At 40.9% G+C, this 16,696-nt stretch overlaps 1 protein-coding gene across 2 annotated transcripts in view; it reads left to right on the top strand.

Annotated features, from left to right (window-relative positions):
* PDE11A (phosphodiesterase 11A) overlaps positions 1–16,696 on the top strand; it is a 217,662-nt gene that overhangs the window by 26,299 nt on the left and 174,667 nt on the right. For both annotated transcript variants that reach the window (XM_065561907.1, XM_065561908.1), the window contains exon 2: positions 7,294–7,452. In XM_065561907.1, coding sequence (XP_065417979.1) covers positions 7,294–7,452 — 159 coding nt within the window. The remainder of the gene's footprint in view (positions 1–7,293; positions 7,453–16,696) is intronic.

The following is a 16,696-nucleotide window of genomic DNA, read 5'->3' as shown; positions in this document are numbered from 1 at the left end:
GTAGACTTCCTCCGTTCCTGGCTAAACCCTGAGGATTATTTTGCCCCGTAACCGTGGGTTTGCCCTAGCTAAAGATCCAGCCATTGAGGAGGCCTTCTGTCTCTAGGTGGATTATGGTGGATTTCTGGTGTTGTTGCACCCAAAAGTTTCTTGGGTGCAGGCCTGACAATGGGCTCAGGGTTCGTAGCGTGAATGGGTGGGGATTTGGTATCAACTCATTCCGGGCAGGGGGGGTATCTCAGCCGCCGGCAGTAATGGAGGGGGACAATCAGGAACAGGTGATTCTTGATTCGGGGTCTCGCCGGAAGCGGTGAAGTCAGGCAACTCAACTGAAGATGTGTCCTGAGGACTGGTATGACCTGGCAACAGCTGATCTACATGTCGCTGCCAGGTGAGACTCTCTGCAGTGGGGACTGTGTAGGAAACAGGTCCGGTTTGAGCGATGACAGTGGCAGGGACCCATTTAGCTCCAGAAGTATAATTCCAAGCCAAAACTGGCTGTCCCGGGCTAAAGGTTTGGTCTTTTGCTCTGGGTGCACGCCTGATGACTTGATCTTGCTGCTGATGTTGCACAATTTGTCGGGGTTCAGAGGTTTCAGCAGATCAAAGCAAGTGCACAGCTGTTGTCCCATCATTAGAAAGGCCGGGGATGCCTTGGTCGTAGCATGAGGTGTGTTTCTGTAGGATAGTAAGAAGGTGTCCAGACGCTTTTGAATGGATAATTGTCCCCTTGCTGATTTCAAAGCTTGTTTCATTGTCTGCACAAATCTTTCAGCTAATCCATTGGTGGATGGATGATATCGTGATGAAGTGATGTGGTGTATCCCATTTGCCTTCGTAAAATTTTGAAACTCCTGGGAGACGAACTGCAGTCTGTTGTCACTCACAAGTTGTTCCAGCAGACTGAAACGACTAAAGAGTCCCCATAGTTGTTGGATAGTATTCTCTGCAGTAGTGGACTGCACTGTAGAGACTTCTGGCCATTTAGAATGGGCATCTACCCCACCAAGAACATGCTTTCTTCAAGGGGGCCAGCAAAGTCAACGTGAATATGTTGCCATGGGTTTTCAGGCCAGTCCCATGGTTGTAGGGGTGTCCACTGGGGTGTATTCCTTACACCCTGACATGACATACAAGCTCTTGCCTTCTCTTCAATAGCACTGTCCAATCCAGGCCACCAAAAATAGCGTTGTGCAATTTCCTTCATGCACACTATTCCACAGTGACCGGAATGTAGCTGTTCTAACATCTGTGATCTCGGTGGTGGGATAATGACACGTCTCCCCCACAACAAACAACCAGATTGGATCGATAACTCCATCCTCCTGGACATGTAGGTAACCAGGTCGGGTGAGACCAGACAGATTAGTAGAGAAGTTCCATGCATCACCAGGTCCATAACTTGGGACAATACTGGGTCAACACGAGTTGCCTTCTTTACCTGAGTAGCGGTGATGGGTGTATTCTCTACCTCTTCAACGTAAAAGATTTCCTTCTGGGCAATATCTTGATGTTTGACTGGCAAAGGCAACCTTAAGAGACCATCCACATTGCCGTGCAGAGTGGATTTCTGATATTTGGTTTTATATGCGTGCGCTGAAAGCAACAATGCCCAACGTTGCATACGACTAGCAGCTAATGGGGGAATGCCTGTGTGGGGTCCAAAATTGAAGTCAGAGGTAGATGGTTGGTGAGAAGAGTAAACTTCCATCTGAACAGGTACTAATGAAACTTCCGAATTCCGAAAACTATTCCCAATGCCTCACATTCAATTTGGGCATAGTTAGTTTCTGCTTTGCTTAGAGTGCGTGAAGCAAAAGCAATAGGTCTCTCTTCTCCCGAAGGCATAATGTGTGACACAACCACTCCCACTCCATAAGGGGAGGTATTGCAGGCCAACTGTAGGGGTAAGGATGGATCAAAGTGTGTCAGAACTTCAGAATTTAGCAATGCACCCTTAGCTTTGTTAAATGCAACATCACAGACTTCAGTCCACTTCCAGGTCTTGTTCTGCCCAAGGAGTTCGTGAAGTGGTTTTAGCAGTGTGGCTAACTGTGAGATGAACTTTCCATAATAGTTCAATAGTCCTAGAAACAAGCGAAGCTAGCCAACATTTCGAGGAGGGGGAACCTCCACAATAACCTTAACTTTTGCAGGGGCCTTACAAAGACCTGTAGCATCAATGATGTGTCCCAAATATTCAACAGAGGGCTGGAAGAATTCACACTGTAAATACACTTGACTCAGATCAATCTTACTGAACTTTTGTCCCCCAGCCAGGCCCGCAGAGAGGTCATCAATGTGGGGAAGTGGGTATTGCTCTGCACACAACACCAGGTTGACAGGGACTTTAAAATCACCACAAATTCAGAGGGAGCCATCTTTCTTCACTATTGGAATGATGGGAGTTGCCCATGGGCTATGGGTAACTGGTATTAGGACTCCATTTGTGGCGCTCCAGGTACGCTTCAACTTTCGGCATGATGGCATATGGCACAGTTCTGGCTTTCAGATATTTTGGCTGACTGTCAGGTTTAATGTTCAATGTCACAGTGATTCCCTTCATACTTCCCAGATCCTCTCCAAAAACAGCAGCATGTTTCCTTAGTATAGCGGTCAGACCGGTTTCTTCTTTAGTCATTCGGTGTACTTCTGCCCAGTTCAGCTGAATCTTCCTAAGCCAAGACCTACCGATTAAGGCTGGGTAATTACCTTTCACCACAAACAGTGGCAATTTAGCAGCCTGTCCACTGAGCTCTACCTTAACATCAATAGTGCCAACATGGGCACAGCTTCTCCTGTATAAGTCTTCAGAACAGTTTTTGTTGCCTTAAGTGGAAGATGCTGTAGCTTTTCTTTATACACAGTCTCGGAGACCAGTGAGACGGCTACACCGGTGTCCAATTCCATGCATATAGGTTTGCCGTCCAACAATGGGGTTACCCAGTATTCATGTGAGCCCACTGCCAAAGACAAAACGTGCAGTGGCACTTCTTCATGCGATGAGGTGTCTCCTTGGTCATCCTGGGTCTGCTCTAGGGTATGCAGGTTTCCCTTTTTCGTCGGCCAAACCACAGGCCTCTTTTTCTTTTGCTTACAGGAACACTCGATGTGTCCCTTTTTGCCACAGTGTCGACACACCAGATCCTTACACCAGCATTCTGATGCATGGTGACCCAGCTTCCCACAGCGGTAACATTCCTGACTCCACACAGTTTTGTGGGTAGGTTCTTGTGTCATTTAATATCTCATTAAATTCAGAGTGTTCCGCAAGCCTTTTCAAAGTTGCTACAAATTGTACAACGGTTTCATCTTCTTTTTGGTCTCTCTTGTGGAACCTATATCTTTCAGCATTTACCAGTGGTTTTGGAGAAAAATGGATCCCCAGGATTTCCAAAATGTCATTGTAAAATTTGGTCTCAGGCTTAACAGGGTGCAATCAGCTGCGTAGCAGGGAGTAGGTCTTAGCCCCTACAACACTTAAGAATATTGGCACCTTCTTCTCTTCTGTAATGTCATTTGCAATAACAAAAAGCTCAAAATGCTTAGTATATACGTGCCATTGCACTATAGTCTCCTCAAAAGGTTCCAGTGGCCCTGTAAGTATAGCCATGGTTTTAGTTTCAGTTTGCACAATCAGTGCAAACAAGCCAGTTCTCATCCCCTTCCAACAGCAAAAAGGTTTTTTTTTTTTTTTTTTTTTTTTTTGTACTTCTACTTCCTTCTGTTGCTGGGGCAGCATAGGAATCCCATCCTCGTCACCACTTTGTCATATCCTTGGGGCCAGGGCCGGCTACAGGCACCAGTGCAGCAAGCTGGTGCTTGGGGCAGCCCAATAGAAGGGGGTGGCATGTCTGGGTCTTCGGTGGCGGGTCCCTCAGTCCCTCTCGGAGGGAAGGACCAGCCACCGAATTGCTGCCGAAGAATGAAGCGGTGCGGGAGAGCAACCGCCGATCGCGGTTTTTTTGTTTTTTTCCCCCCCTTTGTTTCCCCCCCCCCCCTTCGCTGCTTGGGGCGGCAAAAAAGCTGGAGCCAGCCCTGCTTGGGTTAGCAGTTTTAGGAAGAAATCACTTGAGACAGAGAGCTGTAAACTTAAAAGCAGCCGTTTATTGCCACACACTGAACTAACCAAACCAGCCAAAACCTGGCTGGGCTATTCCCTTATAATCTAACTCAGTTGCCATAGTAACAACAAGGTTCTATTACCACGACTTCCAAATACACAACAATCTCCTCTGCTGGCAGTGACCTGGCGTCCCCTTCAATCCCTGCAGTCAATTGGTTCTCTGCAGCGTAGTCAGGATACTCTGCCTTGGCAGTCTGGAGTTTCTCGGCAGCTCCTCTGTAGGCGCCTGCAGGTGGCATGTCCAGTCTCCTCCTCAGCCAGTCCAGACTGAACTGAACTGCTTCCTTTGTATATGCACTGTCCACCAGGAGCATGTCCAGCAAGAGAAAGGGGGCGTGGCCTCTTGGGCCCACAACAGTTTGTTAATCCCTGTGTTGCCAATGAGGGATTGATACACCCAGTCACAGGGTCTTCTGCACCTGGATGAATTTCTTGCAGCTTGAATTTAGCTTTTCCATAAAGGAAAGGAATTTACACTACTCACTTGTAAGTGTGAAATACAGTGGAGCATGAGGTCTTTTAGTACAAACATTTTACATTAGTATGATTATCAGTGAATTAATCTTTTTGTCATATGAGACCAGAAATATTGTTAAATGTACTAGATAATTCAGATCTATAGCTTTTTTATTATTCCTTATGTAGTGCCAGAATGTATTTGGCCCATTAAAGGAGAAATCAGAAGTCAAGGTGCAGCTCTGCAGAAGTTACAATCTGAAAATGCACTGTGAATCCCACATGGAAAAGTCTAAATATGTTTAAATCTCTGCTCTCTAGAAACATTTGATGCTGTATTACAGATCCCTTTAATCCCATTCTGAATATTAGATCTCATGTAATATGCCAAAACTTCCTTAATTGTATGTATCAAATGTAATGTGAAAAAAAAAAAAAAAAAAAAAAACTAAAGATGATTTGGGCCAAAATTAGCAACTTGGATCTTTGGGGAAGAAAAACAATGCACAGGCTATTAGTGAAATACCCACATGGTCCAGCATACATACACTGCCTAGCACTATTAATTAGATCTTATCTTCATCAGATAACTCCTTCAGAAAGAATGTTCTGTACAGTGATTAAATTACTTTGTAATGAAGATTAAACTTTAGTTGGTTTATAGACCCTTAATATCTTCTTCCTAATTATATTTGATTCACAGTTGTTACATCCCTGTAGTGAGTGAGGTACTGTGGATGTGCACTTTGTGTCTGTTAATTTTTTTTATATGTCCAAGTATTTGTACCATACACATCACTGGTGTATCTGAATGCCTCTTGGCGATAGTACTGTGTGTTCACCATTCTGATCCCACCTGGAATGGGAACAAACAGAGCAGTTCTTCCTTGTAGAAGAACAACAAATCGTTAGCCATAAAAACAATTTAGTCTCTATTGAATTATTTGAAATTTCAATCTTGAAAGTTGAAGTCTTCTTCCAGTGCTCTGAAGTGACAAATTTTAGCTCTCATGTACATCCTTCTTTAATGAGGATTAGTGAACATGCTTAGCTTAGGTAAAAAATTAATAGTACAAAAATACTTAAATATTTTGGCATAGATGAAATTTTAGCATTTTGATTTTGGTATATTTATTGTTTAGTATGCTGCTTGTTACTTGAATTCCTGTGTTACTTGGATTTAAAAATAAGTCATATGTTGATTTCTATCATCCTGTTTTGAGAGGTCCCTTCTGTTCATAATGTAGGTTCAGGTAAGCATTAAATACATTATCCAAATTTCTCAGAGAAAGTACACATTTTATATGATTTCCTCTGGGAATCTTATTAATTTTATTCACTTTATGATCTGGAAATTATATACAAGCATTCAATAACAAGTTAATGAAATTCTAGGGTATAAAAACTAAATGTCAGTGGATTGATGAGAGTGTGATTTAATACTAAAAATACATTCTCCACTCCCATTTTAATATGAATAAATACCTGCTTTATATAAATGTAAGACAGAATACCTGATCTGCATAAAGTAAAAATAAACAAAATGGCAAGAAATTAATTTTGCAAATTGCTTGAATAAATAATTACTAGTTGCATGCAATGCTTAGGGGTGCATTTTCATTGTAAAGATTCAGTCACACTGCTCCCATTAACATTAATGAGAGTTGTGCTGTGAAATCCCTGCACTCTACACTGAAAACATACCCCTTGGAACTCTACAAATTAAAGGGAAAAGGAAGCCAATTAATGGATATTGTATTTTAGGACCATTCAGGTGAACAAGGTATTTGCCCCTACATTTTCTGTGTGCTGCAGAGGGATTTGGTTGGGCATTAATTGTGGCTAAAGCCCTATGCACCACTTTGAAAATATTGGTAGCTAATCTTACATTGTTGAACAACTGTTCTGTTCAGATGGTCTCTGTTTCATAACTCATAATGCTGTTTGAATATGGCAAGCTGCAAACAGAAGCTTAAGGGGCAACTTAAAAATGGCATTTCTGTCTGACATTTTTTACCTGATATGGTTACATATAACAATTATGATAAGTTTACTATAAATTAATGAGATTAAGAGAAAAATATTCAGGGCCTGATCCTATGGAAGGCAGAGTGAGTGAATCACACGAGTACCCAATTCTTAAGCACGTTGGGGATCACTGAGGAAAATGAACGCAGAATGGTGGAAGCTGCTGAGGCAGAGGGAGAGAGTCAGAACACCCTCTTCTTCAGAAGAGGAGGAGCAGGAAGAAGACAACAGCTCCATTTTGTATTGGGAGATAAAAGAGAGGTAATTCATCCTGAAGCAAGGGCAAATGAGCGAGAGAGAAAGAATATAAGGGGATGTTGGAATAGAAAGACATGATGCTTCTGGCTTCCGTCTCAAAGGCACATCTCTGCTCTACTGTTACAACCCTGTATCCTATTTTGAGTGCTTAAGTGATGCATAGGTTTCGCACTGACCCTCTGCACAAGGGTGTATTATACCCAGTACTTGGAACAGCCTTATAAGAAAACTTCTCTTTTGCACTATATTAATTATGGAAAACAAAGATTAGGTATGCTATGGTAATAGGTAGGGAATAAGGTACCAATATAATGTCACTGTTAAAAAAAGACATTGAGTGAAGATGTTCAGTGAACTTCTCTCCTTGAAGAAAACTCAGAAAAGTAAGATGCACATGTTAATACTTCCTTTATTTCCTTGTGTAGGATCGTCGCTTTAATGATGAGATTGACAAACTGACTGGATACAAGACAAAGTCATTGTTGTGCATGCCCATAAGAAACAACGATGGAGAGATTATTGGTGTTGCCCAAGCAATAAATAAAACTCCTGGAGGTGCTCCTTTTACTGACGACGATGAAAAAGTAAGATTATTTATTTTGTGTGCTTCATTTCCCTGGTAACTCGAGAGAATCTTTCCACTATTAAGGATCAATTCTCCTATTTTGTGAGAGTTACCCACCTTATTAATAATGAATTAACTTTTTCTCTGTGGTAATAAAGATCACATTGAGATAACCTACTACCTACCTTTGTTTCTCATGTATTTGTTGTAAGTTTTGGATGTATTCATATTGTAAGATGATCAGTTTGTATCTTGCTTCAACAATCTAATTGAGAATCTGTTTTCTCAACTCTTCCATAAATGTCTAGGTAGAACTAATAACAAAGTGTTGCTCTCCCCAACCTTGTGATGAAGTGAATATAATTGTATCCCCACAGCAGCAATGAGCTCAATGCTAACTGTTTCTTATTTCATGAGGTCAAGGCCTAGTGTTCTACTATTATCATTAGCATTTTTCAAGAAAACCAGAGTTCGTGTATATGATCTTTCATTTACTTCATAAAGACTTGATGTAGGAACAAAAAATCAAATGCTATTTTTTTTTTTTATGTCTGGCATCATCACCACAGTTGATGGTACATTGTCTCATTATGTTAACCTGTGAGTCCAGAAAATATGATTACCCATAATTACTGATACAAAATTAACAAAAATATTTCAGCGCTTTAGATGCCAAGAACTTAACAGAAATATGAATAGTTTTTGGATAACACAAATTTGCTTAGACTTCCGGTATTTAAATTTAATCAGAATAGTTGCTTTAAATAGCCATATTAATTTGGAGGGCATTTATTATTAATGATCTTTTTATCTTATAGTACATTTTGTCTTTTTGGCATGATCCTATGGCTATGTTTATGCTAGTCACTGTTTGCTAAGATTTCCCAGTACTGCTATCATTGGTTCAGTGCTACTGATGGGAGCACTAGTATTCTAGGATTCTAAGTGTATTCTAGGTGGTGGACAGGATTCTAGGTGGCTAGTGTTTTAAGCATCCTGTAACCCAACTGAGCAAGTCTTCAGGACATTGCTCAAAATGCCACTGGCCACCAGGATTTTGTCCACACTAGAGTTCTCACTAGTGGAGCTGCACTAGTGATAGCAGTGGTGGGAAATTTTAGGAACAATTTCCTAGTGTAGACAAGGCCTTAGAGAGGGAGTGAACCCTGAAAAGGTTAACAAAAAGGTTCCTGCTTGTTAGGCAAGATGTGTAGTTTTGTAGTACAACAAAAAGCAGATATAAATATACAATATTTTAAGGCTAGAGGAAGAAAAAGTCATTGTTTGTGATTCAAGGGGGGGGAAGGGATAGCTCAGTGGTTTGAGCATTGGCCTGCTAAACCCAGGGTTGTGAGTTCAATCCTTGAGGGGGCCACTTAGGGATCTGGGGCAAAATCAGTACTTGGTCCTGCTAGTGAAGACAGGGGGCTGGACTCAATGACCTTTCAGGGTCCTTTCCAGTTCTATGAGATAGGTAGATATCCATATATTATTGCACTGTTACAGACTAGGGACCGAATGGCTAGGAAGCAGTTCTGCAGAAAAGGACCTAGGAGTTACAGTGGATGAGAAGCTGGATATGAGTCAACAGTGTGCCCTTGTTGCCAAGAAGGCTAATGGCATTTTGGGCTGTATAAGTAGGGGCATTGCCAGCAAATCGAGGGCCGTGATCGTTCCCCTCTATTAGACATTGGTGAGGCCTCATCTGGAGTACTGTGTCCAGTTTTGGGCCCCACACTACAAGAAAGATGTGGAAAAATTGGAAAGAGTCCAGCGGAGGGCAACAAAACTGATTAGGGGATGGAGCACATGACTTATGAGGAGAGGCTGAGGGAACTGGGATTGTTTAGTCTGCAGAAGAGAAGAATGAGGGGGGATTTGATAGCTGCTTTCAACTACCTGAAAGGGAGTTCCAAAGAGGATGGATCTAGACTGTTCTCAGTGGTACCTGATGACAGAACAAGGAGTAATGGTCTCAAGTTGCGGTTGGGGAGGTTTAGGTTGGATATTAGGAAAAACTTTTTCACTAGGAGGGTGGTGAAGCACTGGAATGGGTTACCTAGGGAGGTGGTGGAATCTCCTTCCATAGAGGTTTTTAATGTCAGGCTTGACAAAGCCCTGGCTGGGATGATTTAGTTGGGAATTGGTCCGGCTTTGAGCAGGGGGTTGGACTAGATGACCTCCTGAGGTCCCTTCCAACCCTGATATTCTAGGATTTCTATAATATAGCTACAGACCAAACACACTCCATTCTTCCTCTAGTGATACATATTGATATTCCTTCATGAAACTGTCTCCATAGATTTCCATTTTTGGAGTTGCGTTGACTCAAGATTGTTTGTTTAAAATGTAGTAGACTAGAAGGTCCCTTGTGCTTTGATATGTGGACGAAGCGGGACCCGCCGCCAAAGTGCCCTGAAGACCCGCAGCGGGGGGTCCTTCCGCCCCGGGACCCGCTGCCGAAGTGCCGGGTCTTTGGCGGCAGGGGCCCCCTGCCGCCGAAGACCCCTGGCTCCCTGAATCCTCTGGGCGGCCCTGGCCATTGTGTGCAATGACAGTAAGAGGAAGTATTGCATTTACTGCAGGATAAATAATAAGGCCTGTTGTAAAGAAAAATTCCTGCATCCTTGGCTTATCTCCTAAATAGGTGGTGATGGTTTCCAGAATGAAGAATGATATGACATGAGTGAAATGAATTAGGAAACTGAAACTAATATAAGTTGTGTACTGTGTGAAATACTGCATAAATCAAAAATGATTTCTAGTAATTGTAAGTATAGTACTGTATGTTTCCTTTTTAAAGTCAGAGTTTGTTCATTATTTATAATAAATATAAAATATGTCTGGAGTGCAGTGCACAGCAATAAAATTGTTGCTGAAAAAAGGGGAGTCATCTTAAGTACTGCTATGTGACTAATGGGGATAATATGGATTTTAATATGAATAGTGTCTGTTAGTAGCATTAGCGTCTCTTTGATTTGGTGTGTACGGGGTGTAATTATAAACTTATTGCCTTTCTGAGGTATCTTTATGTGATGGAATCTTATGGCAATCCAGGAGGGAAAATGCCAATGTAAACTAATAACTGGCTAGATATTAAAGATGAGACAGGGAGGAATAGCTGTTATTTTTGCAACTGATAATAGCGGTCAGATGCCTTCTATCAGAAACATGTATGAACAGCAATTTCTCTGTATTTCTGAGACATTATTGGCTATGGTACCTCCTTGCCACCAGCTGGAGACAGTCCAATAGATATGTTGAATAACATCAGTTTTGTAAACTAGGAGTTAATTTGTTCTCAATCTCATTTGTTTTCCTCTCCAGCAGATGTAAGTGCACCCATTATGTTTACTTTGTTTTAAATTTCTTTAAATTTTATTTTTTAATCTTGCGCCTATTTGAGCTAACTGGCAACTCTTGGATTAAGGTTCTGGCTTTTGGTTTTCATTCAGATGTCACTGTTTTTACCAGTTTGAAAAACTGGAATTTGGACACCAATGTTCTAATTTAAGACAAGATACAATAAGTGAGTACAACCACCAACAGAAGGAGTGAAGGATAGAGGAGGTTAACCATAAAATATTTCCATTGTTATATAGCTAACAACATGCACAATTTGAAGGTTCCAAATAATTTAGAGATGTGTGTCTTTAATTTTTTTAATATATAAATATAATTTGCCACTGGCTGCGCCTCACCTTAGCCACCATTAGTTATGTTAGTAATTTTATATACAGGAAACCACATAAAACATTCACTGCAGTGGATTTATGTAATTGAGATGTACTGCCCGTTAGTTGCTTTCTTTTCAGTGCGTGGGAGTGATAGGGAAGAGAGCAACATTCCTGTCTTCGTCAGCAGCACCAGATATGGCAAGAAGGAGAAAATATTCCAGCTCTGCACTGAAGATCATTTTTCCTCATGTGGCAATCTTACAAACTAATTTCCCCCCCCTGTATGTTACAAAAAACACGTGTCTGAACAAATGATAATACAGTGCTCTAGTTCTTCGGACAAAGATTTTCAGAAGCAGCTTTGGGACCTCAATTTTTGGCTGCTCAATTTGAGATACCTTTTTAAAGGGGCCCAGTGTTCAGAGTGTAGATACTCAGTCCTTTTTGAAAATCAAGCTCACTTAAAGTTTCACAAATTGGGCAACCATTATTAGAGGCAAAATTGCTATTCATTCTTGAAAATCTTGGCCATATTGCATAAACTCAGTAAACATACATTATAAATCTGGCCCTATATGTTACAGTGCTTAGACACAACTGAATTAAAGAAGCAATAGCTGCTTGAAAACTCAACTGCAAGGGTTTTTTTTTTTTTTTTTTTTTTTTAAGAGCCTCTAACCAGTCTCCCTTTTGTTCACAACAATTTTTGTGGGAGCAAATTGTTCTTGCATAAAGGCAGTTGCCCTTTTAACATCTGGCCTATAATTTTTGATGTTACATTTAATCAATAGTACATACAAGTATCCATAGGTACAACTGGCAAAATATCAACTTCATGAATGTGAATTGTGTGTTGCATGTAGATGGATGTAAATATTTAATACCAATTTCTTGGATTGTGCCATTGTATTTGCCTTCATTTTTTGGCTATCTTTTTACTAGTCATTTAAAAAAGCATTAGAATTCTAAGACAGTATGTCAGATCTTTTCAGGAATACATTAAAGGGGCTCCCTCACACATAGACTCTAAGGAAAAATAAATCAAAACATAATTGGGAATGTCCCTAAATAATGTCCTATAATAGAGCTTAGATTTCATGAGGTCTAGCAGCCTCTCTGCTGGATCTCTCATGCTGTTCTGTTCAAATCTTCTGTGCTCTTGAGTTTCCTCAGGCAGTGGTAACCTCAAATGCATTACACACATTTATGAAGCCACACAGAGTACATGAGATTTCAAAAGAACATTATGCATGGTTTAGCATGCAAGTTTTGTTATGGTATCAGCAAAGGTAGGGTGATTCGTTAAAGTTGAGGAAGAGAACAGGGAAGTGCTTTCCTGAACTTTAGACATTTCTGAACGTTTAGGTGATTCACAAGAGAAAAGGAAGATGTGCAGGCTAGTTCTTGCTTAAGAATTGGTTTGCCCATTCCTAGTTTTACCATATTGGATTCCAGTATGCAAATGAACTAAATTCAGCTATATGACATCATTAATCCTGAAAATGAGATTTATCATAACATTCTTAAAATGAAACTGTAGAGAAACAACCCCACATAACAAAATATGTTTTTCCCTTCCGTGTTTTTTCTCTCTCTCTCAGAATTAAATACAGCATTTAAGAAAGTCTTTTTCAAAACCTGAAGACTAAATTGTGTGAGGAAATGAGATTTGTGGCCATTAGTGTCTTGATTTGATAGGGGGAAAAAAAAAAAAAAGTTTTTTGTATTTTTCTTAGTTTTCAAAAAGTTGTTAGCAGCAGATAAAATATAACAAAATTTGTGGAATTATTAAAGCCCCCAAGATGCAATCAGGTTTATAATTTGCAATATGTAAGCTGATGGAATGCTATAACATCTCTCTGAAAAATGTGAAATTCTATTTTCACAGCAAATGTTCAATTTCCTATTTCAGTGAAATCTATGGCAGCTGTGAGAATAATATAGCATTAATAGTGTGTCAGAGTGAATTTTCCATACATTATGAATGTTCTCCAGAGCGCAATACATTTCTTTCCTTCATTGTGCTAAGGTCCCAGATCCTTTACATGGGTACTTCAGCCTGCTTTGAGCTTATAGGCAGACCAGACTTGTCAGTCACTGGCAGCAGGAGAATATCCCATCTCCTGAAATTTCCTCTGGTGTTTTTGGCCTCTTCAGTGGCCAGTGCTCAGCCAGAGCTCCTTGCTGCAGAGCAATTCTAATTTAATATGAATAAAAAGTAGATTGCTTTGTGTGCAAGAGCATGTTTATTACATTTGTAAGGCTAGAGCAGAGGCCACTATTTTATAGCATGTTTTGTTGTGTTTGGTAACTTTTTAGGAAAAGAGGGTGACATTTACTACTTTTACTTATTTTCATAGTGGTTTATATTTGATATTAAATTAGAATTGTAAGTTTTATTTTCCAAATATGGAACAATGGGTTGCCTGAGAAGGCATGGCAAGAAACAAAGCATCTAAAAAGATCTCTTTACGCTGTTTGTATTTCTGGTATTGTCCTGGTATAATCTTTGCACATTCTAGACATGAGTCTCTCACCAGATAATTATGATTACTAATCCTAGCAAAAGTTTGAAAGTCTGTGATTTAGAATATTGAATGCTCCTTTATGTTCATTTCTAGTTTTCCAAATAGTCTTCAGATGTTACATCAAAATAAATCAATTATTGCATTAAAGAAATGTATAGGATAGTAGCAATCGCACATTCATTTAAACTAGGGGCCCAGTTCTCTCCAGCCTTGACATCCTCCTAGACTTAATATATATAAATAAGGAGTGAAGCAGGTGCAGGAGAATTGTGGACCAATTCCAGTTTGGTCTAAATTCTGTTTTACTTACTGAAAGGAAATAGGTCCTTTGACTGCAGTGGGATCACGCAGGGGAGGAAGATGAGCAGGATTTGTCTGTTTGTATAGTGTACACACATTGAGCACTGCATATTGTTACCTATCAACTCTCTGTTCTTGGGGAACCAGGGCACAGTACCAGCCTGTCTCACTCACGAGAGATCTCTTCCCCCCCCCCCACCTCTGCTTGAACCAAAGCCAATCAGAAGAAAGACTTACAAAAAGCAATGAATAGGCAGTGGAAGACACACCTAAACCCCTCCGGACAAGGGTGACAGGATTAAGGAAATGCCCCTAACCTCATTGGCATTAAGGATGGGACAGGAAGGCATCCCCATTAGCATACAGAATGGAGAACAGAGATTCCAAGGCAAGAACCGCACTGAACTCTGGGGCTAGAAAAGCAGGGAAGCACTTCATGATAGAGGATCTCTGCTCCAGATGTTAATGAACCCACATCTGCACACACCCAGCTCAGTAGTTATCAGACCAATTCTAGTAATAAATCCTTTATGGAGATCCAAAATACTGAAGCTGCCTAATTGCTTTATGAGCTCCCTGGAAGGAACACCACCCATAGCCAGGAATGAGCAGTTCCTATTGTTGAGCCTGAACAAAACAAAACAACTTCAGTATACTCCTTTGGGCCATCAGTTTACCCATAAACAAATCTAGTGTTCTCCCTTGAACCATTGTTCTTTCCCTAGAAAGCCCCCTACCCACGCACAAGTAAGTGCTCTGATGCTTGGATCCAAAATCTGCATCAGTTCCATTGGGACTTCATCTTCTCCTGACCGATCGTGCTGGGGGCTCTGCCTATCTCCAGCACTTCAGACCCTCAGCTACCACCACCACCTGGGAACCCTGATCAAATCAAGCGTCACGGAGTGGTGAGAACCCAGCTCTCTAGGTATAGCCTTCTGACCCTGACTTACGTGATCAGTTTTCTAAACCTGCCTTTTATAATCAAATTTAAGTTAGATTTAATATTAGAACTGTTTTGTTTGTTCTATGCCGGTGTGGTGCCCATGGCATATGAGGGTGACAGCTTGGAGGTGCTGCTCGACCCAGCCTGCTGAGTCCAGGGGCATCTGAGGGGTCACCCTGGGAGTGCTGATTAACCTGGTCCTCTCACATGTGCTCTGTTTATGTGTGTGTGTTAGTCTGATTGTGGGGCTGGAAAAAAACCAGCCCTGGGGAACTAGGTCCTGCAGGATAGCTCCACTGGGAGGGAACTTGCAGAAGGGAGAAGTAGAGCTCTATATGAGAGCAGAAGTGATACAAGCAGTACATTGATAGAATTACAGAAACCCCCCCACCCCCTCAGAAGAGTAACCCTAACAAATGAGCATACTCCAAAGTAACGGGCAAATCTGGTAACAATATTCAGCATCCAGGCAGCAGTTTATGCCATGTTGGTATGGTTCATGCACTAGGTTTTTTTTTTTTTCCTTCTTCTAATCATCAGGAATAACGTAAAACCTGTTCCTCCCCAGAATTTCCAATACTCAGTCTAAGGGCTCCAGCTACTCCTCACGCACTTTTGTGGGTTTTTTTCTCACCTTAGATTATTTCAGGGGTACTATCTTCAATACCATGGGCTGCACTGGTGACTAACAAGTAACAGGTAAAAAAAATTTCCTTTCCTGCTAATTTGTTTTCTGTAAATTGTCGCACTCACATAGATGCCCACCTCAGGGATCTTGTTCCTGGAGCCACACACAGAGGTAGCTAGTTCTAAGGCAAAATACAAAGACAAAATAGGATTGTTCCTTTAACTTATGGAAGTACTCAGCTGCGAAGGAATTAAAAGGAGATGGGAGACTGAGACTGGGAGACTCACTGGCCCCCCATCTGCCTGACTGCTGAAGAACCTATCAGTTTACACTGATATAGCCAAGATGTAGAAAAGTCTGTCACCCAACTACCACTGGACTAGGTACGTTAGAAATACCGGGCTAGAGAAGAAACAAATTAGGTAAGCAAATGTATGTTTCAGTATGTTGCACACAATTGCAATAAACAATTATTGCATTCCTGAACAGGTATTACATCGCTAATAGCGCCTACTAGGGTTTTCTGAAATATGTGGAAAAACAGTCCAATTAAGAAATGTATAATTCAAAATTAACCCACTCAAAAGTGGTTACGCCAGTGCAGTGTGTTGCCTACATCCCAATACAAGAGATACAATTTGCAGAAGGAAAGCAGAACATTACAAAAACTTTTGAAGGATGAGAGTGTTGAAGCTAGAACTGTCTGGGAAAGCTGTAACAGTCGATTAGACAGATCTTGTAAAGTACTTTAAAAAAAAAAAAAACAACAAATGAAAATAAAATACATTAACTGTATTAACTTTCCCACAGCAAATTTATAACTATTGTCAAGGGAATTAATTGGCTACATGAAGAAGCTGAAGCCAGGTTCACACCAGTGGGTCCAACTTTTGTTGTACCTAGGGCTGAATTGGCAGCTTTCCTTCAATTGATTTCAGCGGGAGATGGATCAGGCCTCAAACTTTCCTTTATAAAACTTGTATTGTTCTGGGTCAGAGCACTGTAATAAAATCAATTCAAGCTGAACTTTGGCTTCATTTCATTGGATTTGGATGCAAATAGGTCTGCCAATAAGCTGAACTCTTTGTTTCTTTGGAAGACTCTGAGCTGTTGATCAAACAGTATTGAGGCAGCTTGATCCATTCAGCACAGGAACAAGGTGACTGCATGTTTGTTTCATGAGC

Source organism: Chrysemys picta, chromosome 11 (assembly GCF_011386835.1).
Source record: "Chrysemys picta bellii isolate R12L10 chromosome 11, ASM1138683v2, whole genome shotgun sequence".
Classification (NCBI taxonomy): domain Eukaryota; kingdom Metazoa; phylum Chordata; order Testudines; family Emydidae; genus Chrysemys; species Chrysemys picta.
The sequence above is the reverse complement of the archived record's forward strand: the minus strand, read 5'-3'. Positions and strand labels throughout refer to the sequence as shown.